Source organism: Cetorhinus maximus, chromosome 27 (assembly GCF_964194155.1).
Source record: "Cetorhinus maximus chromosome 27, sCetMax3.hap1.1, whole genome shotgun sequence".
Classification (NCBI taxonomy): Eukaryota; Metazoa; Chordata; class Chondrichthyes; order Lamniformes; family Cetorhinidae; genus Cetorhinus; species Cetorhinus maximus.
The window spans coordinates 8839536-8859230 of NC_135905.1; the positions used below are offsets into that span (position 1 = coordinate 8839536).

The 19695-nt window shown below is 43.8% G+C and overlaps 1 protein-coding gene across 1 annotated transcript in view; it reads left to right on the top strand.

Moving 5' to 3' along the window:
* Window positions 1–19695, top strand: part of cuedc2 (CUE domain containing 2) — a 56785-nt gene that overhangs the window by 12881 nt on the left and 24209 nt on the right. The window contains 7 exon segments of the mRNA XM_078530669.1: window positions 488–594; window positions 1318–1461; window positions 3513–3574; window positions 7829–7956; window positions 12514–12684; window positions 15912–15961; window positions 16869–16929. Coding sequence (XP_078386795.1) covers window positions 521–594; window positions 1318–1461; window positions 3513–3574; window positions 7829–7956; window positions 12514–12684; window positions 15912–15961; window positions 16869–16929 — 690 coding nt within the window. The 5' untranslated portion in view covers window positions 488–520.

The following is a 19695-nucleotide window of genomic DNA, read 5'->3' on the forward strand; positions in this document are numbered from 1 at the left end:
AACCGGGAGCCAACGTCGGTATTGAGCGTAGGGATAACGATTGAAGAGAACTTGGTGCAAATTAGGATATGGGCAGCAGAGTTTTAGACAACCTCAAGTGAACAGAGGGCAGAATTGGGGAGGCTGGTCAGGGGTGAGGTGAAATAGTCAAAAGTCCAGAGCTAATAAAGGCATGGATAAGGGTTTCAGTGGCAGATGAGCTGAGGGGTAGTGTTGGGTGACGTTATGAAGGTCTTGGTGATTCTACGTTCTAGCTCCTTTTTTCTTCCCTCAACATGGCATTGGAATCTACCTTCGTCTAGGTTAATCTTACCCCAGGGTGCCAAACCTTTGGTGCCAACGACGAAGACCAATGGCAGTGTAACAGGAAGAACGTGACTTTCGAGATGAAAATTGCATTCGAACGGGAAATCCTTCTGTGGTTTTAAACAAAGTCTGTTTTCCCAATTTCACTATGAAACAGTTGACATTGCCTTTGTTTCTGTAGGTGGGACCTTGTTACTGGTCAAGTGTCCGTGCCATGGCATTGGAGAAAATTATCCATGACTCGCTGGCCCAGTTTATTCACTTGCACATCCCTGATGCTGACCTCAGGTGGGTGTTAGAGGAAAGAAAAGTAAAAGGACTTTCATTTATATAGCACCTTTCACAACCTTAGGATATTCCAAACTACTTTACAACCAATGAAGTACTTCTGAAGTGTCATTACAGTTGTAATGTAGGGACACATGGAGCAGCCAACTTACATCCATTAAGGTCCCACAACCATCAATGAGAATGACCTATTTTTTAGTCTTATGAGCCAAGACATTAGGGATAACTTCTCTGCTCTTTGAAAAGTGCCATGGGTTTTTTTATACAGCCACCTGCAGACAGAACCTCGGTTTAACATCCCACCTGAAAGACGGCACCTGTGACAGTGCAACACTCCATCAATGCTGCACTGGAGTGTCAGCTGGAAATATGTGCTCAAGCCCTCAAGTGGAGCTTGAACACTAAAAAAGTGTAAGAAATGTTTAGCTCCACATAAGTGTGAGGGAATCAATGGCTATTAGTGAGTTTTCTTAGCACTGCATTAAAACGGGATCAAGTTAACATCTAAAACACATCGGACAATTGTACTTTACTTCAATAAAATATTAATTACAATATAATCAAGCTGAGAGCGTTCAAATGATCTGATGGAAAGAGACCACTGAAGCAATACCGTCAGGCTACTGGAAAACACTTTTCATGGTTCAATTATACACACTATTGGGACTGCGTCTTGTACTGTGGTGGGACAATTCTGTTGATGTTGTAATTTTGCCCCTACAGTGTGCTGGATGAGGTGATTCTCTCCTATATCACCAGTGTACTGGAGGAACTTGGATCTCCAGACACGTCTGAAGAGAACTTTGATGTGGAAATGTTTGTGGAAATGATGGCGGCCTACATCCCAGGCTTTGCAGAGATAAGCAGGTGGGCAATTTCTTGCACTTGCTTGTCGTTGGGTAACGTGATGAACCGCTAGAGTTTGGGAGAAATCCTGTAGAACCTCCGTTGTTATTAATGAAGGGGTGAAAAATTGAATAGTCTAACATTTCATACCAAAAAAATCTTAGACAGTAACACTTTAATTCCCTATGTTAGTGTTTTGACATTTGGGACATTTTGTTATGTCCCAAGTTGCTCACTTCTCTTGAAGGTGCAGATTCTCGCACACTATATTTCACCATCAGTCTTGGCTCAGTGGCTAGCACTGTCGCTTCTGAGTCAGAAGGTTGTGGGTGCAAGACATGAGCACATAATCCAGGCTGACGCTTCAGCTGCATTATTGCAGGTGTCGTCTTTCAGATGAGGCAGTAAACTGAGGTTCTATCTACCCTCACAGGTGGATGTAAAAGATTCCACGGCATTACTTCAGAAGAACAGCAGGCACATTCTTCCCGGTGTCCCAACCAATGTTCCCAAAAGCCTGGATCAAAATCCTGGAACTCCCTCTCTAATAGCTCTGTGGATGTACCTACACCACAGGGACTGCAGCAGTTCAAGAGGGCAGCTCACCACCACCTTCTCAAGCGCAATTAGGGATGGGCAATAAATGCTGTCCTAGCCAGCGACGCCCACATCCAGTAAATGAATTAAAAAAAAAGACCACCATTGGCTGTAAAGCACGTTGGAGCATCCTGAGGTCATGACAGCACATCTGAAGGGGTCATTCTTCATATGCCAGCAGCATAAGGTTGACAATTGATTCTCACAGCCAAACCCATTACATGGATGAGCATTTTCCAATGGCTACTGTATCGTATTGAAGACAGGGACGTATTTATTTTTGCCCTGCATTGTCCACGGGTTGGATCAATTAACTCATAAACCAAGGATTAAATATTTTACCTTCTGGTATGTTTACCCTAGTAACAGAAGAGAGAGTGCATTTGTCCACTCAGCCACAAGGGAAGCATTAAGAATGGGCAGCACCCTTGCCTCAGAATCAGTGAACTGATGTTGGGTCAATATTGAAAATGGACAGTAGATTATAAGCCTAGCAGTTTGACTTCTGTAATAGTCACGTTGCTTGGATGGATCATTAGGAGATACTCTATGTGACCACCTAAACAGGGAAGGGGTTATTAAACACTAAGATAAAAGTAAAATACTGCAGATGCTGAAAATCTGAAACAAAAACAGAAAATGCTGGAACAACTCAGCAGGTCTAACAGCATCTGTGGAGAGAAAGACAGAGTCACACGGACTCGAAACGTTAACTCTGTTTTTCTCTCCACAGATGCTGTCAGACCTGCTGAGTTTTCCCGGCATTTTCCGTTTTTGTGTAAGAGGTTATTAAGGACTCTTTAACAGGGCTCCCAGAAAAGAAGGCCATGCCTCATGAACCTGGTGGACCTTTTTCAGGAAATGACTAGGTTCGTGGATGAAGTTAGTCCAGTCGATTATGACATTGAGCCGAAGTGAGTGGGAAAAAGTCTTGGGTGTTACAGGACGTGAGACTGTAACCTATAGGGTCCAAACCAGTGTTGTGGGACCTTGGAAAAGCAAATGGAATAACGGGATGCGATACCAAAGGAAACAAAAAGCATTCTACTGTATTGTATAAGATGTTGGCTAGACTTCATCTAGAAAATTGTGTTTAATTTTAGTCCCCTTGCCTAGTGGGTGGTATAGAGCAACCAGTATTGCCTCCTAGTAACACAAAGTTTTTCCATTATATTTTGCCCTGCTCACCCTTCATTTCAGCACAGATCAGTCAGGATACTCGTCGGTTCCTGAACACCCAGTGAAGCTGGTTGCTCCCCCACCCAGAGTTGGTACCCCTGCACGCCTGGTTTATTTTGTGACGTTATTAGTTGTCTGGGCGTCAGTCACCTGTGCGGCGATCGATTCTGGAGCCTCGCTGCTCTGTGTAGCTCAGCCAGCCATTCAGGTGATAAATGTGATCAGTTGTTCACAAGGAAGAATTAGTACTTTTTGTGGACAGATAACATTAAAAAGGACAAATGTTTATTTTTCAGTGTCACTATCTGCGAGATGATGTTTGATTTGGCTGCGCATTTGATAGAAGCTCGGAACAAAGGTAAGAGCCAAGAACTGTGTCGCGTGGTGCTGCTGCAGAAACCTGACAGTCCAGGTTACATTCAGCTGGCTTTAGACTTCAATCGCCAGATTATATTGATTTGGCTTATCTTGACAAGGGGCAGTAGTTTGGGGTGCCGCTATTTGCATCAGTGCCTCTGTGCCAGAAAATGGGAGACATTATGTTCTGGATCCCTTTTTCCTGCAAGGGCAGGTGTCTGCATGCACCACGGGAGGGTGGGGGAAGAGAGGCAGACAGAAAGGCTGTAGTAAATGTCACTGGCTTATATGCAGGGGTGTAAACATCAACAGTAATTACTCAGAGCTGCAGCTTTACCATCAGTCATGTTTATGGCCTTTTATCACTTGAATGCATTCCTATGGAAGTGAGAATATGGTGACATTTAAAATGAATGCATTCCCAGTGTCAACAGAAATGAAAGGAATGTTTCTAAAGCCAACTGTGGGAGTATTCAAAAGGCTGCATTTTTTTTTTAATATCTCCGTGACTCATAATCTGACAATCTTGTAGGACATCAATTAAGTTCTGGGTGACCTAAACGCTTGCATGACCAAGTTTTACATCAAAATGCGGTTTTAAACACAGCTCTGGTTTATGTGTGATAATTGTACCAAATTGAGTAGGTGTTTTTGCATTTATTGGATACTATTTGGAAAGTTGATGCCTGCAGATGGCAAATCTTCAAGGAATCCACCACGAAACAGGATGGCTGGTCAATTATCTCAGTATTGTTCATGGGACCGTCTGCACAAATTGGCTGCAACATTGGCCTACAAAACAACAGCTCACTGACAGTGAAGCACTTTGTGACATCCTGAGGATGTGAAGCTAAATACTAATCTATTCCCCATTTTCTCTGCTTTTTTTTCCTGTCTATTTCTGTGTCTCACTCTTTCATTTGCTCTCTTGCTCTCTCACTCTCATCCCACATAAACTTTGTCAAACAATTGTCACCTAGTATTTGATGTCATCATGGGCTGGACTCTTGCCACATTTGTTGGGGGAGATGGGTGTGCGTGGACAGATGGTGGCGATGCAGCTCCAACAACACCCAAGAGGCTCAACACCATCCAGGACAAAGCAGCCTGCTTGATTGGCACCCCATTCACCACCTTCAACATTTACTCCCCCCACCACCGATACACAGTAGCAGCAGTGTGTGCCATCTACATGATGTACTGCAGTAACTCGTCAACGATCCTTCCACAGCACCTTCCAAACACGCAACCACTACCATCTAGAAGGACAAGGGCAGCAGAGGCATGGGAACACCACCACCTACAAGTTCCCCTCCAATCCACACACCACCCTGACATGGAACCATATCACTGTCACTAGGTCAAAATCCTGGAACTCCCTCCCAAACAGCACTGTGGAGCTGCACTCATCCAGGCAAGTGGAGAGTATTCCATCATATTCATGTGCCTTGTAGATGGCTGACAGGCTTTGGGAGGTCAGGAGGTGAGTTACTCTCCGCAGAATTCCCAGCCTCTAACCTGCTCTTGTAGCCACAGTATTTACGTGTCTGGTCCAGTTCAGTTTCTGGTCAGTGGTAACCCCCAGGATGTTGATAGCAGGGGATTCAGCCAAGGTAATGCCATTGAATGTCAAGGGTCGATGGTAGATTCTCTCTTGTATCTCACACATTTAACCCTACCAGAGTGAGCAAGTGAAACCCAATAGTCCACCAGTGGTGGAGCAGGCATTGTCATTTTCCACAAGTGGAAGGCCATTCTGAACTCATGGGATGTCTGCCATCAACATACTACTTTGTTTGAAGTGACCACTCACTATCTACCGTAAATATTGAATTTCCAGGCTCAATTCCATATTAATCTAATTAATGATTTATTTAAATCCAGATGACTGCTGACTGGTATTTATTTATTAATACCCTTTTTAGAGTCTGGAGTATCACAGATTGTCCGCTTTCCCTGTTACTGGGGGCAGTGTGTAGCGCGAGATGTGAAGACGAAAGGAAAGGGAGCAGCCTGTGCAGAGTTAAAGGCCAAGTAGAAATTACTTTGTTCCTTTGGTAGCAGCGGGGTTGGAGTAGAGCAGGATAACTTATTGGTAACGCAGAGTTTGAGCTCAAATCTATCTCATCACAGATGAGCTTCAAAATTGGATCCAATAAACCCAGTTGGTTGTAGATTGGCAGAAGAGGGAAAAAAAGTGGCTGTGAAATCTGTCATTATAGACCCAATTCATTCACTAATGCCCTACAGGGAAGGGAGCTCTTCTGACCTGGCCTACATGTGACTCCAGCCCCACACAATACGGTTGGCTCTTAAAGTTTTTTTTTATTCATTCATGGGATATGTGAGTCGCTGGCAAGGCCAGCATTTATTGCTCATTCTTAATTGCTCTTGAGGAACCTCTGCAGTCTATTTGGTGTAGGTACACAGTGCTGTTAGAGCGGGAGTTCCAGCGTTTTCGCCCAGGCTTGGAAGTGGCCTTGATGTGAGACCATTACTACCACGCCAGCCACCTTCTCTGGGTAATGAGGGTGGGCAATCAGTGTGAAACTTGCCATTGTCACCTATATTCAGCGGAAGTTTGAAATGGGACACTGGAGTATCTCTGGCTCTGTCGCAGAGTGGAAGCAGGTCTTCAGAGAGACATTGGGACCACCTGAGGGAAGGGAGATTGTCTGCAGTACAGGTGGCATGGGCACAAGGTGAAGGGGAAAAGATAACTTTCATCACTTGATGTCAGAACAGTCTATATATAAAGCAGAAGCCAAAGTGCAAAGGAAATGCCAAGGCTTTTGTCTAGTTTGGGCTTAACAGCAGTAAGTCATCCACATTGACTTGCCACTTAGAATAACAATTAAAATATACGCTGGAAATCTGAAATAAATAGTGTTGGAAATACTCAATATAGTCACCATCCAGAAGACAGAGACTGTTCAACCTTTTTTTTTGTTGATGGGATGTGGGCGTCACTGGCTGGGCCATCATTTATTGCCCATCCCTAATTGCCCCTGAGAAGGTGGTGGTGAGCTGCCTCACTTGGGGTGAGACCTTTCTTTATCATTGGAACTAGTTACAGTACATCAGTTAGTTAACATGGAGATTCCAGAATCAGGGCTGATACTATAGCTGCCTCAATGCTGTGTTGAAAAATCGCTATCTTATTTCATCATGAAGACTAAACTCACTCTGAATGTAAGAATTTTGGATTCACGTTTAATATGTTTATTGATTTAGTTTTTCAAAGATGACCTGATTTGCAGTCTTCAGTGTTGTTAGTTCGAAGTCTTAACATATTATTTACCACACAGAAACATGCCATTCGACCCTAGTATTTATGCTACACACAAGCTTCCTCCCACTCTACTACATCTCACCCTATCAATATATCCTTTTAGTCCTTTCTCACTCATGTACTTTACCTAGCTTCCCTTAATGCATCAATGCTATTCACCTCCTTGTGGTAGAGATTTCTACATTCTAACCACACTCTTGGTAAAGAAGTTTGTCCTGAATTTCCGAATAGATTTATTACTGATTTTTATATTTATGGCCCCTCGTTCTGGTACCTAACCACCACACCACCTTCCCTCCCACCAACCCCTGGCCATAGAAACATCTTTTCTCCAACTACCCTATCAAGCCCTTTATAATCTTAAAGACCTCTATCAGGTCATCCAATAGCCTTGTCCTTTTTAAAGGAACAGAGTCCCAGCTTGTTCAATCTTTCCTGATAGGTTCAACTTCTCAGTTCTGGTCTTATTCTAGTAAATCTCTTTTGCACCTTCTTCAATGCATTCTCTTTAATGGAGACCAAAACTGTTCACAGTGCTCTGGGTGTGGTTCAACCAAGGTTCAGCATAGAACATCCTTACTCTTCAAAAAGTGTCACAGAATCCCACAGAAACTTCAAGCAAGAGAGCTACCAGCTTGATCCAAGCGGACAATTAAGTCTTACATTTGCTGGGTGATTATACAGGGGTTTTCCTGTTTCATGCCGTACCCTACCTTACCACAATTGTTTGGAGGCCTATAGACAACTCCCACTAATTTGATAGGTTTGTGATGGGTAGTTTTCCTGTCTGTTGTATTTAAGGCATTCAGTGTAGCTCAATAAGATGTAGGTGTGAGGGAGTGCGCAAGTGTGGCTGATCCTAGTTCACACTCTTAATTACATGTGCAAAAGAAAAGGCTCAGATAGATAGATGGGTAGTTGGATGCTACCATCTCATGACACTTTTTTTTTGTATCTACACAGAAAATGTTCCTCCCCTGGCTTCCACTCAAGATAAGTCATCTTCAAAGGTGCAGGCCAGTGACCGAGAAGAGCAGGAATCAACAGAGCCCGAAAACAATTCAGTGGCAGGAGAGGGAGCCAGCGCAAAGGTTAGGCTACTCTCCAGATTATAAAAGGCACTGGTCGTATTGATCCAGGCTAATTACTGCCACTACTGAGGGCTTCAAGTAATGGGGGGGGTGGGGTGGTGCAGTACCTCCATTTACAATTTGTAAAATGGGAGGGTGAAGAGAAGTCCAAAGGGGCTTTTGTGCCCAAAGGGTAATTGCTGCAGAATAAGGAGGCCACTGAAGCAGATGGTGTTAAGAACTGCAGAATGGCTGGAGTCATGAGGCGGACAACAGCGCTGGAGTCTGTCTGTTTGTAGAGCTGTGGCGAGTGGCAGCAGTCAGGTGTGGATTCTAAAAAAAATGGGCCTCACAGAAGGACAAGGGCAGCAGGTACATGGGAACACCACCGCCTGGTGTCCCCTCCAAACCGCTCACCACCCTGACTTGGAAATATATCGCTGTTCTTTCACTGTCGCTGGGTTAAAATCCTGGAACTCCCTCCCTAACAGCACTGTGGGTGTTCCTACACCACATGGACTGCAGCGGCTCAAGAATGCGGCTCACCACCACCCTTCTCGAGGGCAATTAGTGATGGGCAATAAATGCTGGCCTAGCCAGCAACACCCACGTCCCCGTAAATGAATAAAAAAAATAAGGGACAGAAGATTAGCGGAGAAGGAATCTGGGAAACTAGCATCGCAATTGTTTGCCAGCAGATTTGTTTTGGGAGAATGTGGTAAAGCAACCAATCAGAAATGACACCAGAGGCAGAGTTCTGGGATCTGAACACGGTGGATGTGAATCTGCTGCCCTTTGTTGACCCTGTAATACTAGAAATATCCAGCTTTTTGTGTGACATCAGCTGTACTCCTGGTTTATATATAACCTATGGAAAACATCCCACTACATCTGATATGTTTCCACATATAACCTGATTAGTACAACACTTAATGAAGAGGATCAGCAGATTTTTTTTCCACAGGATGTTATGATGAGATACTCCTAATTATAAGTAAGTGTAGATGGTTCAAGAAGGCACAGATCTTGTATGTATCAGCAAAGATAGACAACTTTTGCCTGGAAGCTCTTAAAGGGACAGGCATCCTTATCCCTGAAAGCACTTAAAGGGGAAGGTGTCCCTCTGATTTCCCTGTCTCTGTATCATGCCTTACCCATGGTATGTGGACTCTATCTGAAGAATGATGACTGCACTTTTTGTTGATCAGGTTGCAGTGCTCCTTGTTGTGAGATTCCTGTCATAAAAAAACTGTGTGGGTCTGACTTCACTGCAGTGCAACATTCGGAGAATGCAACCAAACGTAACTGATTCGTGTAACCAGAGCCGAATCAGGACTCAAGCACGTTTTGTAACAGGCAAATAAGCATCCCCTTCAGAGGAAGTTTCATAAGCTATTCAAATGCATTTCAGGGTGGGGGGTGGGGGAGGTGCGGCATCATGGCTGAACCCAATCCTCACTTTATGTTCACACACTCGCTCTTCCAACCAGATTGTTAATAAAAACAGAAGATGCTGGAAATACTCAGCAGATCTGGCGGCATCTGTGGAGAAAGAAACAGAGTTAGCGTTTCAGGTTGATGACAGTTCACAGACCTGATGCGTTAACCCTGTTCCTGTCTCCACAGATGCTGCCAGATTTACTGCGCGTTTCCAGCATTTTCTATTTTATTTCACATTTCCAGCATCTGCAGTATTTTGCTTTTGCATCACTGGCTCATAATCTGGAATAGACAATTTGGTCATTTTTAAAAAAAAAAAATCCCTTCCTAGGGTTTTCATGGAACTGATAGGGAAGCAGGGAGAATGGTCTTTAGAATAGTATGTCTGCGTGCTTATCATAGAAGTGCTGCATTTTTTAAACTGTAGCCTAAATATGTTTTTTTTTAATATCTATAATGCTATAAAAACCTCTGGCACAGTATGATGTTGCACTGGATGAAACCATGATGTTAATTTTGTGGTTCAATAGCTCCACCTACTGGCCCAGTGGTGTTGGAGTAAAAAAAATACCAACTACTTGATTTAAATAGCACCTTTAACATAGGAAAATGTCCCAAAGTTGCTACTCAGGACTGTTATGAAACAGAATTTGACAGCCAGCCACATAAGGAGATATTAGGCCAGATGACTGAAACCTTACTCAGAGATAGGTTTTAAGAAGTTTCTTAAAGGAGGAGAGGGAGTTATGGAAGGAATTCCAGAGCTTTGGGCACTGGCAGCTGAAGCTATGGCCAGCAAGGTGATATGCAAGAAGCCAAAATTGGTGGAGCGCAGACATCTCGGAGGTTTGTAGGGCTGGAGGAGATTAAAGAGATAGGGAGGGGCAAGACAATGAAGAGATTTGAGAACAAGGATGAGAATTCTAAAATTGAGCCATTGCTTAACTGGGAGCTGATGTAAATCAGTTAGCACAGGGGTGGTAGGTGGAATGGGACTTGGTGCAAGTCAGGACAGAGGCAGCAGAGTTTTGGCTGAGCTTAAAGTTAGGGGAGGCTGGCCTGTAGAGCTTTTGACAGTCAAGTCTTAAAGGCATCAGTAGCATGGATGAGGGTTTCAGCAAAGATGAGCTGAGGCAGGGCTAGAGTCAGGTGATGTTACGGAGGTGAAAATAGGCAGTATTCCCTATGACCTGGATATGTGGTTGGAAACTCATCTTAGGGTCAAGAATGACACCAAGATCTTGTTGAGCCAGGGAGAGGGAGCAGTATTTGTGGTGGGGATCTAAAGACAATGGCTACGTTCTTCCCAATTTTGAGCAGGAGGAAATTTCTGCTCATCCAGTACTGGATGTCAGTCAAGCAGTCCGATGATGTATAGTCCAGCAAAAGAGCATTTTTTAAACCTCTGCCCCATTAGAGCAAGCAAAACTTTGTGGGATTTGAGTGTTTTTCCTGCCATTCCTGGTTACTATATTGCTGCCCATTGCTGTAAAAAAACTCACATTATGAGAAAATGGCAATGATATTGCTCTGTAAAGTGGAATTGAATCCTTTGGTGCTAAGAGTTTTGAGCTGAATAACAGTTGATCTATTCTTGGTATTGTCACGAGGCTGTGCCCCTTTTTTTGTTTTTGAAAATATGATTTAAACTTTCAACTGACTGGAAATGTTGCAATTCGAAATGAGACAGAACAAACTACTTTAAAATGCAAGGCCACCTTCCAAGGTGAAAGTGAAAACAAGTTATCCTCAGGGGAGTCTGTAGGGAGAGCCATTTGCCATCATTCAGACATCCATTGAAACTTGTTACTGTCTAAGGAAGAGACATTAAAATGCAAAGTGCTGGATATTGAAACAATGGCAGCCACAGACAGACCCACCCAAAACCCCTTTGGAAATACACAATGGGTGAAGTATAACTGGCCACTGCAAAGAGTTTGCAATAAAGTTTTCAGCAGAGGAAGCAGTCTGAAAGCTGGGCTCTCTCCCCTCTCTCTTTTGGAACAAGTGTATTACCCAGTCCGGAAGCCAACTTTGCTAGAAATGTACCAGCGGACTGAGATCTCGTAATAATTGCATCTTCTACATCTGACCACGTCCATGAAACCAGCTAATCCAAATCGGTCGCAATGTTTAAAATCTACGCGTCAAGGACAATCCGAGGACACTGCACCGTATATTCTTTTAACCTCTCTTATTTCTGATACCTGGTCTGTGTGACATTATGTTTTTATTCATTTTTTTTCCTGGGGTTTAATGGTTAATAAATTTGCTCTTTCTTTAACTAAGAAAAACATGTTTGATTGGCTCCTTATTGCTCTCAGCTCTCAAATAGTTAAAATACATTCTGATTTGAAAAAGGCATATCCTTGTGGAAAAAGAAACTGAAACCTTTGTTGTGATTAACTGAGGAGGTTGAACAGAAGGGAGCTAGTTTACTCCTACTCACCTGCTCATGACAGTATCGATACTTGGATTAGGTGCAGCAGGAATTAAAAGTCAAATGAAGTTAAATACTCTCAACAATGGAAAACTTTGTGTCGATGCTGAAAAAATTACTATTAATTTTCTTTTTTTAAAAATTTGATCCATTATTCAATCAGTCGTTTTGCTTGGCCACTTGGTAAAATTGTGTGAATTCACTTGCGGTATTCAAGATAGATTCTTGGCTGACAACACGTTGCAAGTAATCAAGAATTCAAACTGCTTTTGTTGCCGAGGATATTTGGAGAACTCCCCGCTCTTTGGTTCATGCCGTTCGATCTTTTACGTCCACCTCAACAGGCGGACAGGGCCTCGGTTTAATGTCTCATCAGGAAGGCAGCACTTCCCTCAGCGCTGCAAGTGCCAGCCTCGACTACTTGCTGAGATCCTGCAGGGGGAGCCTGAGCCCACCACCTTCTGACATTCCTAACTACGTCCTTCAGATAAGCTAACTTGAGTGTGGTGATAAGAAAAAGCCAAGTCAGTCAATGCAGCTCACTCCTATCCAGATTCATCTCAGGAACAGTTTTATTTTGTGTAGGTAGTTAATGACCTCTTGAGGAATGCCTTGGCCAATATTCCTGAGCTCCTGAGATCTGTTCTGGATCTAACACTCCAGTGCTTTGCTTTTTTTTTTTTCCCCATTGTTTTTAGGAAGGTCGTGCCAAGGTGGAGGATGGAGTCCAGCTGCTCGTCGAGATGTTTCCATCCTCCAGTTTATCGGTCATGCGCCAAGTTCTGTCTGTAGCTAAAGGCAACTTGGATTATGCTGTGCAGTTAATAATGGAGGGGGTAGTGGAGCAACTTGACACTGCAACTCTGGAGGTAAGTCCATTGGGTATTTGAGCAAGAGACCGAGACAATAAATAGTCTGCGGCTGGTGTTGTTGTTGTAACTACTGTTGTTAATATTTCAGTAATTGTTCCTAATGTTTTTACAATGCTTTAAACTGGAAGTGACCCATATGCACATCTGGTAATGACAGTGCAGTACTGAGGGAGGGCTACACTGCCGGAGGTGCAATACTGAGGGAGCACTGCACTTTCCAAAGTGCAGTACTGAGAGAATGCTGCATTGTCAGAGGCGGAGCACTGCACTGCAGCAAGGGGCAGTACTGAAGAAGTGCTGCGCTGCAGCAAGGGGCAGTACTGAAGAGGTGCTGCACTATTGGAAAATCAGTACGAGAGAATGCTGCATTGTCGGAGGCGGAATACCAAGGGCGCATTGCACTTTCAGAAGGTTAGTACTAAGGAACTATTGCATTGTCGGAAGTATGTACTGAGGGAGTGCTACGTTGTCGGAGGGGCAGTAATGAGGGAGGGCAGCTCTACTGGAAGGGACAGCACTGAGGCAGTGCTGTACTGTTAAAAGTTATCGCATTTCAGATGAGGTGTTAAACCAAGGCCCATTTGTTCTCTTAGGTGAACATAAGATCCCACGGCACAAATTTAAAGGAGAACAAGGGAGTTTTCCTGGTGTCTTGACCAACACACATTCTTCACCCAACACCTAAAACAGAATATTTCAGGGACCCTAATTGGCTGCCATGTTTCTGTACATCGAAGGTTAATGGGCTAATGCACTTTGGGACATCATGCGGATGTTTTTGTTAATTTGTTGGGATGTGGGCATCACTGGCTGGGCCAACATTTATTGCCCTTGAGAATCTGAAAGTGAGCTGCTGCCTTGAACCGCTGCAGTCCATGTGGTGTAGGTACAGCCACAGTGCTGTTAGGGAGGGAGTTCCAGGATTTGACCCAGCAACGATGATATAGTTCCAAGTCAGGATGGTGTGTGACTAGGAGGGGGAGATTGCAGGTGGGTCAAGAATCTGCAACAGATTCACGAAGATTGTTGGACACCTGCTTTGGGACAGAGGTAACTTTGGGCAGCAGCATCTGTGACTGTGCAGACCTCTTCAGGATATTCTCTGCTCACCCTAAATGGAGAGGGGGCTAGAAAAGGTGCCCTAAAAATAGGCTGTCCCACTTTCACCTGGCTGGGGAACCACACCCTGCAGTCAAAGAACCACGATCTCTGTGGTCAAAGAAAGAAACTTTAAATTGTGCAACTTGGAATGTGAGAACACTCACGGATAGTCCCAAGAGTGACTGAATTCATTGCCACAGAAGGCTGTGGAGGCCAGGTCATTGAGTATTTAAGACTGAGATAGATAGGTTCTTGATTGGTAAGGGGATCAAAGGTTACGGGGAGAAGGCGGGAGAATGGGGTTGAGAAACTTATCAGCCATGATTGAATGGTGGAGCAGACTCGATGGGCCGAATGGCCTAATTTCTGCTCCTATGTCTTATGGTCTTATGACTGTCCAGAAAGAAGAACTGCGATTGTATCATGTGGGGCTATCAAGACTCCAAATTGATATTGCCGCCCTCAGCAAGACCCATCTCCCTGGGGAGGAGCAGCTAAAGGAACAAGCTACACCTACTGGAAAAAAGCTGACGGTGACTCTTGTGTCACAGAGTTGGTTTTGCCATCCAGAATAGGATCTTTGATGCACTGGCAGAACTCTCCAATTGTATAAGTGAAAGACTCATGACACTTCATCTACAGCTCAGCTGTAATCAATATGCCACCATCATCAGCACTTATGTCCTGACCCTTGATTCTGATGAAGATGCTTTGGAAAAGTTCTGTTTTGACCTTGATGAACTCCTCGCTGCCATTCCAAAGAAGAAAAGATTATTTTTCTGGGGGATCTTAATGCCAGGGTTGACTGTGGGTTGACAGCCTTCTACAAACTGTGTCAGCAAGTCTTTGACAACAAAGACCTCTAAGTCAACAAAAGACCTAATGCATAGAGCAGTTGTTGTCATCACACTCCTGGACTGTGTATCAGTGACACATAGGAGTGGTAGAGAAATTCCATCAGCAATACCTCCACTGCATCCTCCGGATCCAATAGGAGGACCGCTGAACAAACGCTAGTATCCTTCCTGAAGCCTGCTCTACAAGCATTCAGGCAAAAAACTCTGCAATATCAACTTTGATGTGCTGGATACTGTGTCCGGATGGTCAAAAACGATCTCCCCTGCCAGGTTCTGTTTTCTCAACTCTCAAATGGCCAGCGATCCAGGGGAGGACAAATAAAACACTTCAAAGACACTCTGAAGTCTCCTTGAAGTGTGGCAGCATTGACATTAATGACTGGAAGGAGTTTGCTACCAATCATTCAAAATGGCAACAACTTGTCCATCAAGTTGCATCGCGCTTTTAGTCACAGCATCTTAATGACGAGGCAGAGAAGGAAAGAAAAGGAAGCAAGTCCTGCCCTCCGGATCCCACTATCTCGTGGGACATCCTGCCCCATGTGCCCAAAGATCTGCAGGTTGAGAGTTGGCCTGTTCAGTCGCATGAAGACCCATGGCAGAAACCCGCGACCTTGAGTAGATGTCATCCTCGAATCGAGGGGCAGCCGACAGTTACCTTATAAATCCGGGCCGCTACTTGTCCTACACTTGTAACTTGGGGTGATTAAATGATGGTTCATCATAAGATTAAATGCAGCGTTGTATTTATATGTGACATGGAAATTCTTTTCCAATAGCACATTAGTTGACATTTGGTCATGTTATGATGTGTCTCAGTTGCTGCCTATATACAAGGAGATGCAAGTTGAGGATATTTGGCTGTTTCTTACTCAGCCACCATGTTTCCTAATGCAGTGAGGTCTGTCCTCTGGTATAAAACTGATCCAAGTGAGCGGTCCTGCTTTGTGCACAGGGGTAGAGCACCTATCTATCTGCCCCCCAAGTCCCCTCCGCCTCACCCATCGCACTCTGCTCACACTCCAATCCTGAGTGATATTAATCTCTCTGATTGCCTCAGTAAATTGCCGAGAGGCAACCTAAGCAAACTAAGATTTCCAGGTGGCAGGAATCACTGACACCAATGCATTAGCTGCTTCAGTCTGGCCCCAGATAAGCCATTGGTCAATGTAAACAGTGGGTAGATTAAGAACAGTGCTACACACCGCAGGCTCTGTGTTGCATTATTTTCATTCACCTGTACCGTGCTTTGCCTTTCATTTTCAGGAAACTCATCCAAAAACGGATAAGAAGGTCAAAGCGAGCATCTTGGAGAAGTGAGTATTCAGTCCATGGACAGCTTAAGATGCATTTATTTGGTTGGGGTGGAAGGAAGAAGGGAACTCAGGACCTGTCACATTTCCGTAGCCCTTCATGTGTACCGGGCCATGTTTCAAAACAATTTATAGACCAGAGGGAAAACATTTACACCAAGCAGACATGAAAAGAAACAAAGTTTATGGAGCATGAAACACACACACAGCGAGAAAGGTTTAGAAGAAACGTTTTTATAACCAGGGAGGGAGATGTTGAGGGAATTCCAGAGGACAGAGATACAGTGGCTGAGAGGTCAAACACCATTGTTGGACGAGAGAACGTGCTGTAACCTGGTGTGGGCAGGTAGAGCAGCAAAGAGGATTAGGGTGGGATTTTTTTTAATTCTTTCATGGGTGTGAGTGACGCTCATTTGCATTTGTTGCCAATCTCTAATTTCCCTTGAGAAGGTGTATTTGCAGCAATTTTCAGTTTCAGATTTTCCGGTATTTGTAGTTGCAAGAATAAAACTGACCTCGCCATGCTCCTGAACGTGTTTCTAAAGAACATGAAGCGATGCTTCCAGTTGAATCGACTGCTGCAACCCGATTTCAGGACTGTCGCACAATAACATGCTCAAACTTTACTGTTGCAGTTTAGTGTGTGAGACCCATTGACAGAGTTGGCTTGAAAATCGGAGATATTTTCGAATTCTTTAAAACTTTATTTTTATATTTGTTGCAACTTAACCATGAATTTGATGTGGGAAATGTTACTTTATTTAGTTATGAAAGTACACACTATCAAATCAAATAAATCCTAAATTTCAAATGCCCTGGCTATACTGCTACAGAGTAAAGTATTGTACCCTGTGCATAGACTCTTGATATTCTTCCTGTTTAAAATATGCTTTTTACTACGTTACTCCAGATATATGATGGTGGATAATGATGATGATGTCAAAACGCACAAGCCTATTGCACCCAAAGAGGTAAGAAGTTATCTGGAATATAAATCTTGGATTAGCACTTAATTGACACCACTGTCCACATTGAGCTTTTATTCACTCCCTATCGCCCAACATAAAATCCCTCCATGACCCCACTCCATCCTACTTCTGTAATCCTTGCCAGCCACAGCTGATGCCTCTTCTGTTCCGCAACACACCAGCTCTCTGGAATTCTGCTGGATGTTCGTCCAAACTTATAGCACAGGTGGAGGCCAATTGACCCATCTTGCCTGTGCCGGCTCTTTGAGATTAGTCCCAGTCGCCCTGCCCTTTCCCACAGTCCTGCATTTTTTTTTTCCTTTTCAAGTATATATTGAACTCCCTTTTGAAGGCTGCCATTGAATGTTTCCAATGCCTTTTCAGGCCATATATTCCAGATCTGAATAACTCATTGTTTTATAAAGAGACGAGTGTTATTACCGCAAATTAAATGCTATGACTGCAAAAGTCCCTTTGTCCCTGTCCCTGAGTAAATAGGGAAGTTGCTGGTTGTTATAACGGGTTAGGGCCTGAGCTGCTAACAGTTCAAAATCTTCTCGGTCTCTTTTCGGGGAAATAGGGAAATCCAGTAACAAGGAAGTTATAATAAACCTTCACAAATCTTTGGTGTATTGAGTATAGTTTTAGGCACCACACTTTAGGTAGAATCCAAAGCTTTGGAGGGGGTGCAGAGAAAGATTAGCTGGGATGAGGAACTTCAGCTACATGGAGTGTTTTGAGAAGCTGGGACAATGGGCACAGGTATAAATGGCCTCTTTGTACTGTATGTTACTAACAATCCAAATGATGGAGGGTGTGGAGAGTGAGAGGAGAAACAGAAGGGGGACTTTTCTTCAGACCTGGTTGGTCTCTTCACTGGTGCATAGCTCCAAAGACCATAGCAGATGTCTAGGCAGCTGAAGAAACGGACCTTTTGGCAGTAAAGGCTGAGGAAGCTGCTCTGGGGAGCAAAGGTTGTTGGACATGTAAAGTTTTCAAGCCCTGGATAGTTTCAACCAAGCATTGGCAAATAAGGGTCATCCTGGGGATTGCTCATTCAGAACCTGGCACCACAGTAAGTGCTGTTTCAACTAGGAAGAAATGTCTCTTGAGAATGTGATTTTCCCCATTCCCCTTAAAATATTGGAGTAGGGGTATTGGGGGGAAGGAATCAGCCAGTACTAGATATCAGCTGTGAACTCCCATTCTGAAAGGTGAAGGATAGACAACGTTCCGAAGATTACACAGGAAGGTGAGACCTGGGAAATGACACAGCATACACTACAGGACTCTGCACAATCATGAGTGTTCCCGCTGTTCTGTAGAGGGTTACCTTCCACATATGGTTAATCTGACATGTTAATAATTCACCGTGTGTCTGATATAACTTGGCCAGGTAATGCTCTTGTCCATTCTGCCCAATGTGAAATCTGAAGCTCAGGTACAGTTACAAACTGATGCTACTTGTGACCCATTAAGCATCATTAGCTTGGGGTAACATGTGTTCCTTTAGTTTGATCCTACAATATGCTTTACCCCCTCCATCTTCAATAAGGACCCAACTGCAGCAGTATGAGTTCTTCATTTCTCACTGAGCTGAGTCTTCCAGTTAGTGGCTTGCACCCATTTGATCTTATTTGTCTAAGGACATTTGCAGTCAGTAATGAGACCCTCATCACCTTAATCTGGACTGAATTCAAAGTTGGACAGTAGTCCAATCCATTGAATAGAGCAGTCTCCTAATTGTGATGTGAAAGTTAAATCACCAGGAGCTATCTGCAGTGTTGTAAGATTTTCTCATGATCTGTGATTAGTAACAGTCAATTATTTCACAATCTTCTTGCTATACGTGTACCAGATATCTATTTTTCAAATACAAATTTTATTCATCTACGCAAAGCTGCAGTCTTTGCTGGCCCATCCTAGATCCTACACTGAAGATGGTGGGGTAGCATCGAGGAACTTAATGTCTTTCTTGCCAGGAGGCCTAGTTTGAGCAGGAAGGGTAGTTGAAGACACTGGACATAAATGGGATTTATTACCAATCCAGCCTAGCTGAAGATTCACCTCTGCCCCACCAAGCACACTCTCTAGTCATGCCAGCTTGCATTAAAGGTAAAATAATGCTGGCTCTCGTCTCAACCCTCGATTCAGTCTTAACCACTGCCTCAGAACACCTCAAATTCACTTGTAAATTTTCCATTGGCTACAATTGGCAGGCATTAGATGGTAGTAAATGAGAAATATCAGATTGACTTATGATTGATAGAACTGTGTCCGCTGCTTCCTACCAGGCTCCCAAGAAGCTTATCCGATACATAGACAACAAGGTGGTGAGCACAAAGGGTGAGCGGTACACTGAAGTGAAGAAAACGGAAAGTGAGGAGACGAAGAAAACCTACATCAATCTTAAACCTGCCAGAAAATATAAATTCCACTGAGATGCCGATTTGAGTGCTTCATGGGTTAATCCTCAGATCCCAGCATCGGCTAACTTCGATTCCCCAGCCACCTGCATTCAACACAGCTCAAGGATTTAAACATTCACTTTGCTTCCTGAACTGGACAATGGTGCGGTAGGAGAGTTCATACCTTTTGTGATGAAGTTACTACTCAACCACTATAAGAAACCGTGATTTGAATGCTGATTCCCTTATTAAGACCCCAGCAATATTATTTTTTCATTACACATCGTTACCACGTAGCATTGAGCTGTTGCAGTCTGTGGGTTCTGGATCTGATAGCATCCATTGTACAGCTGAATTCACT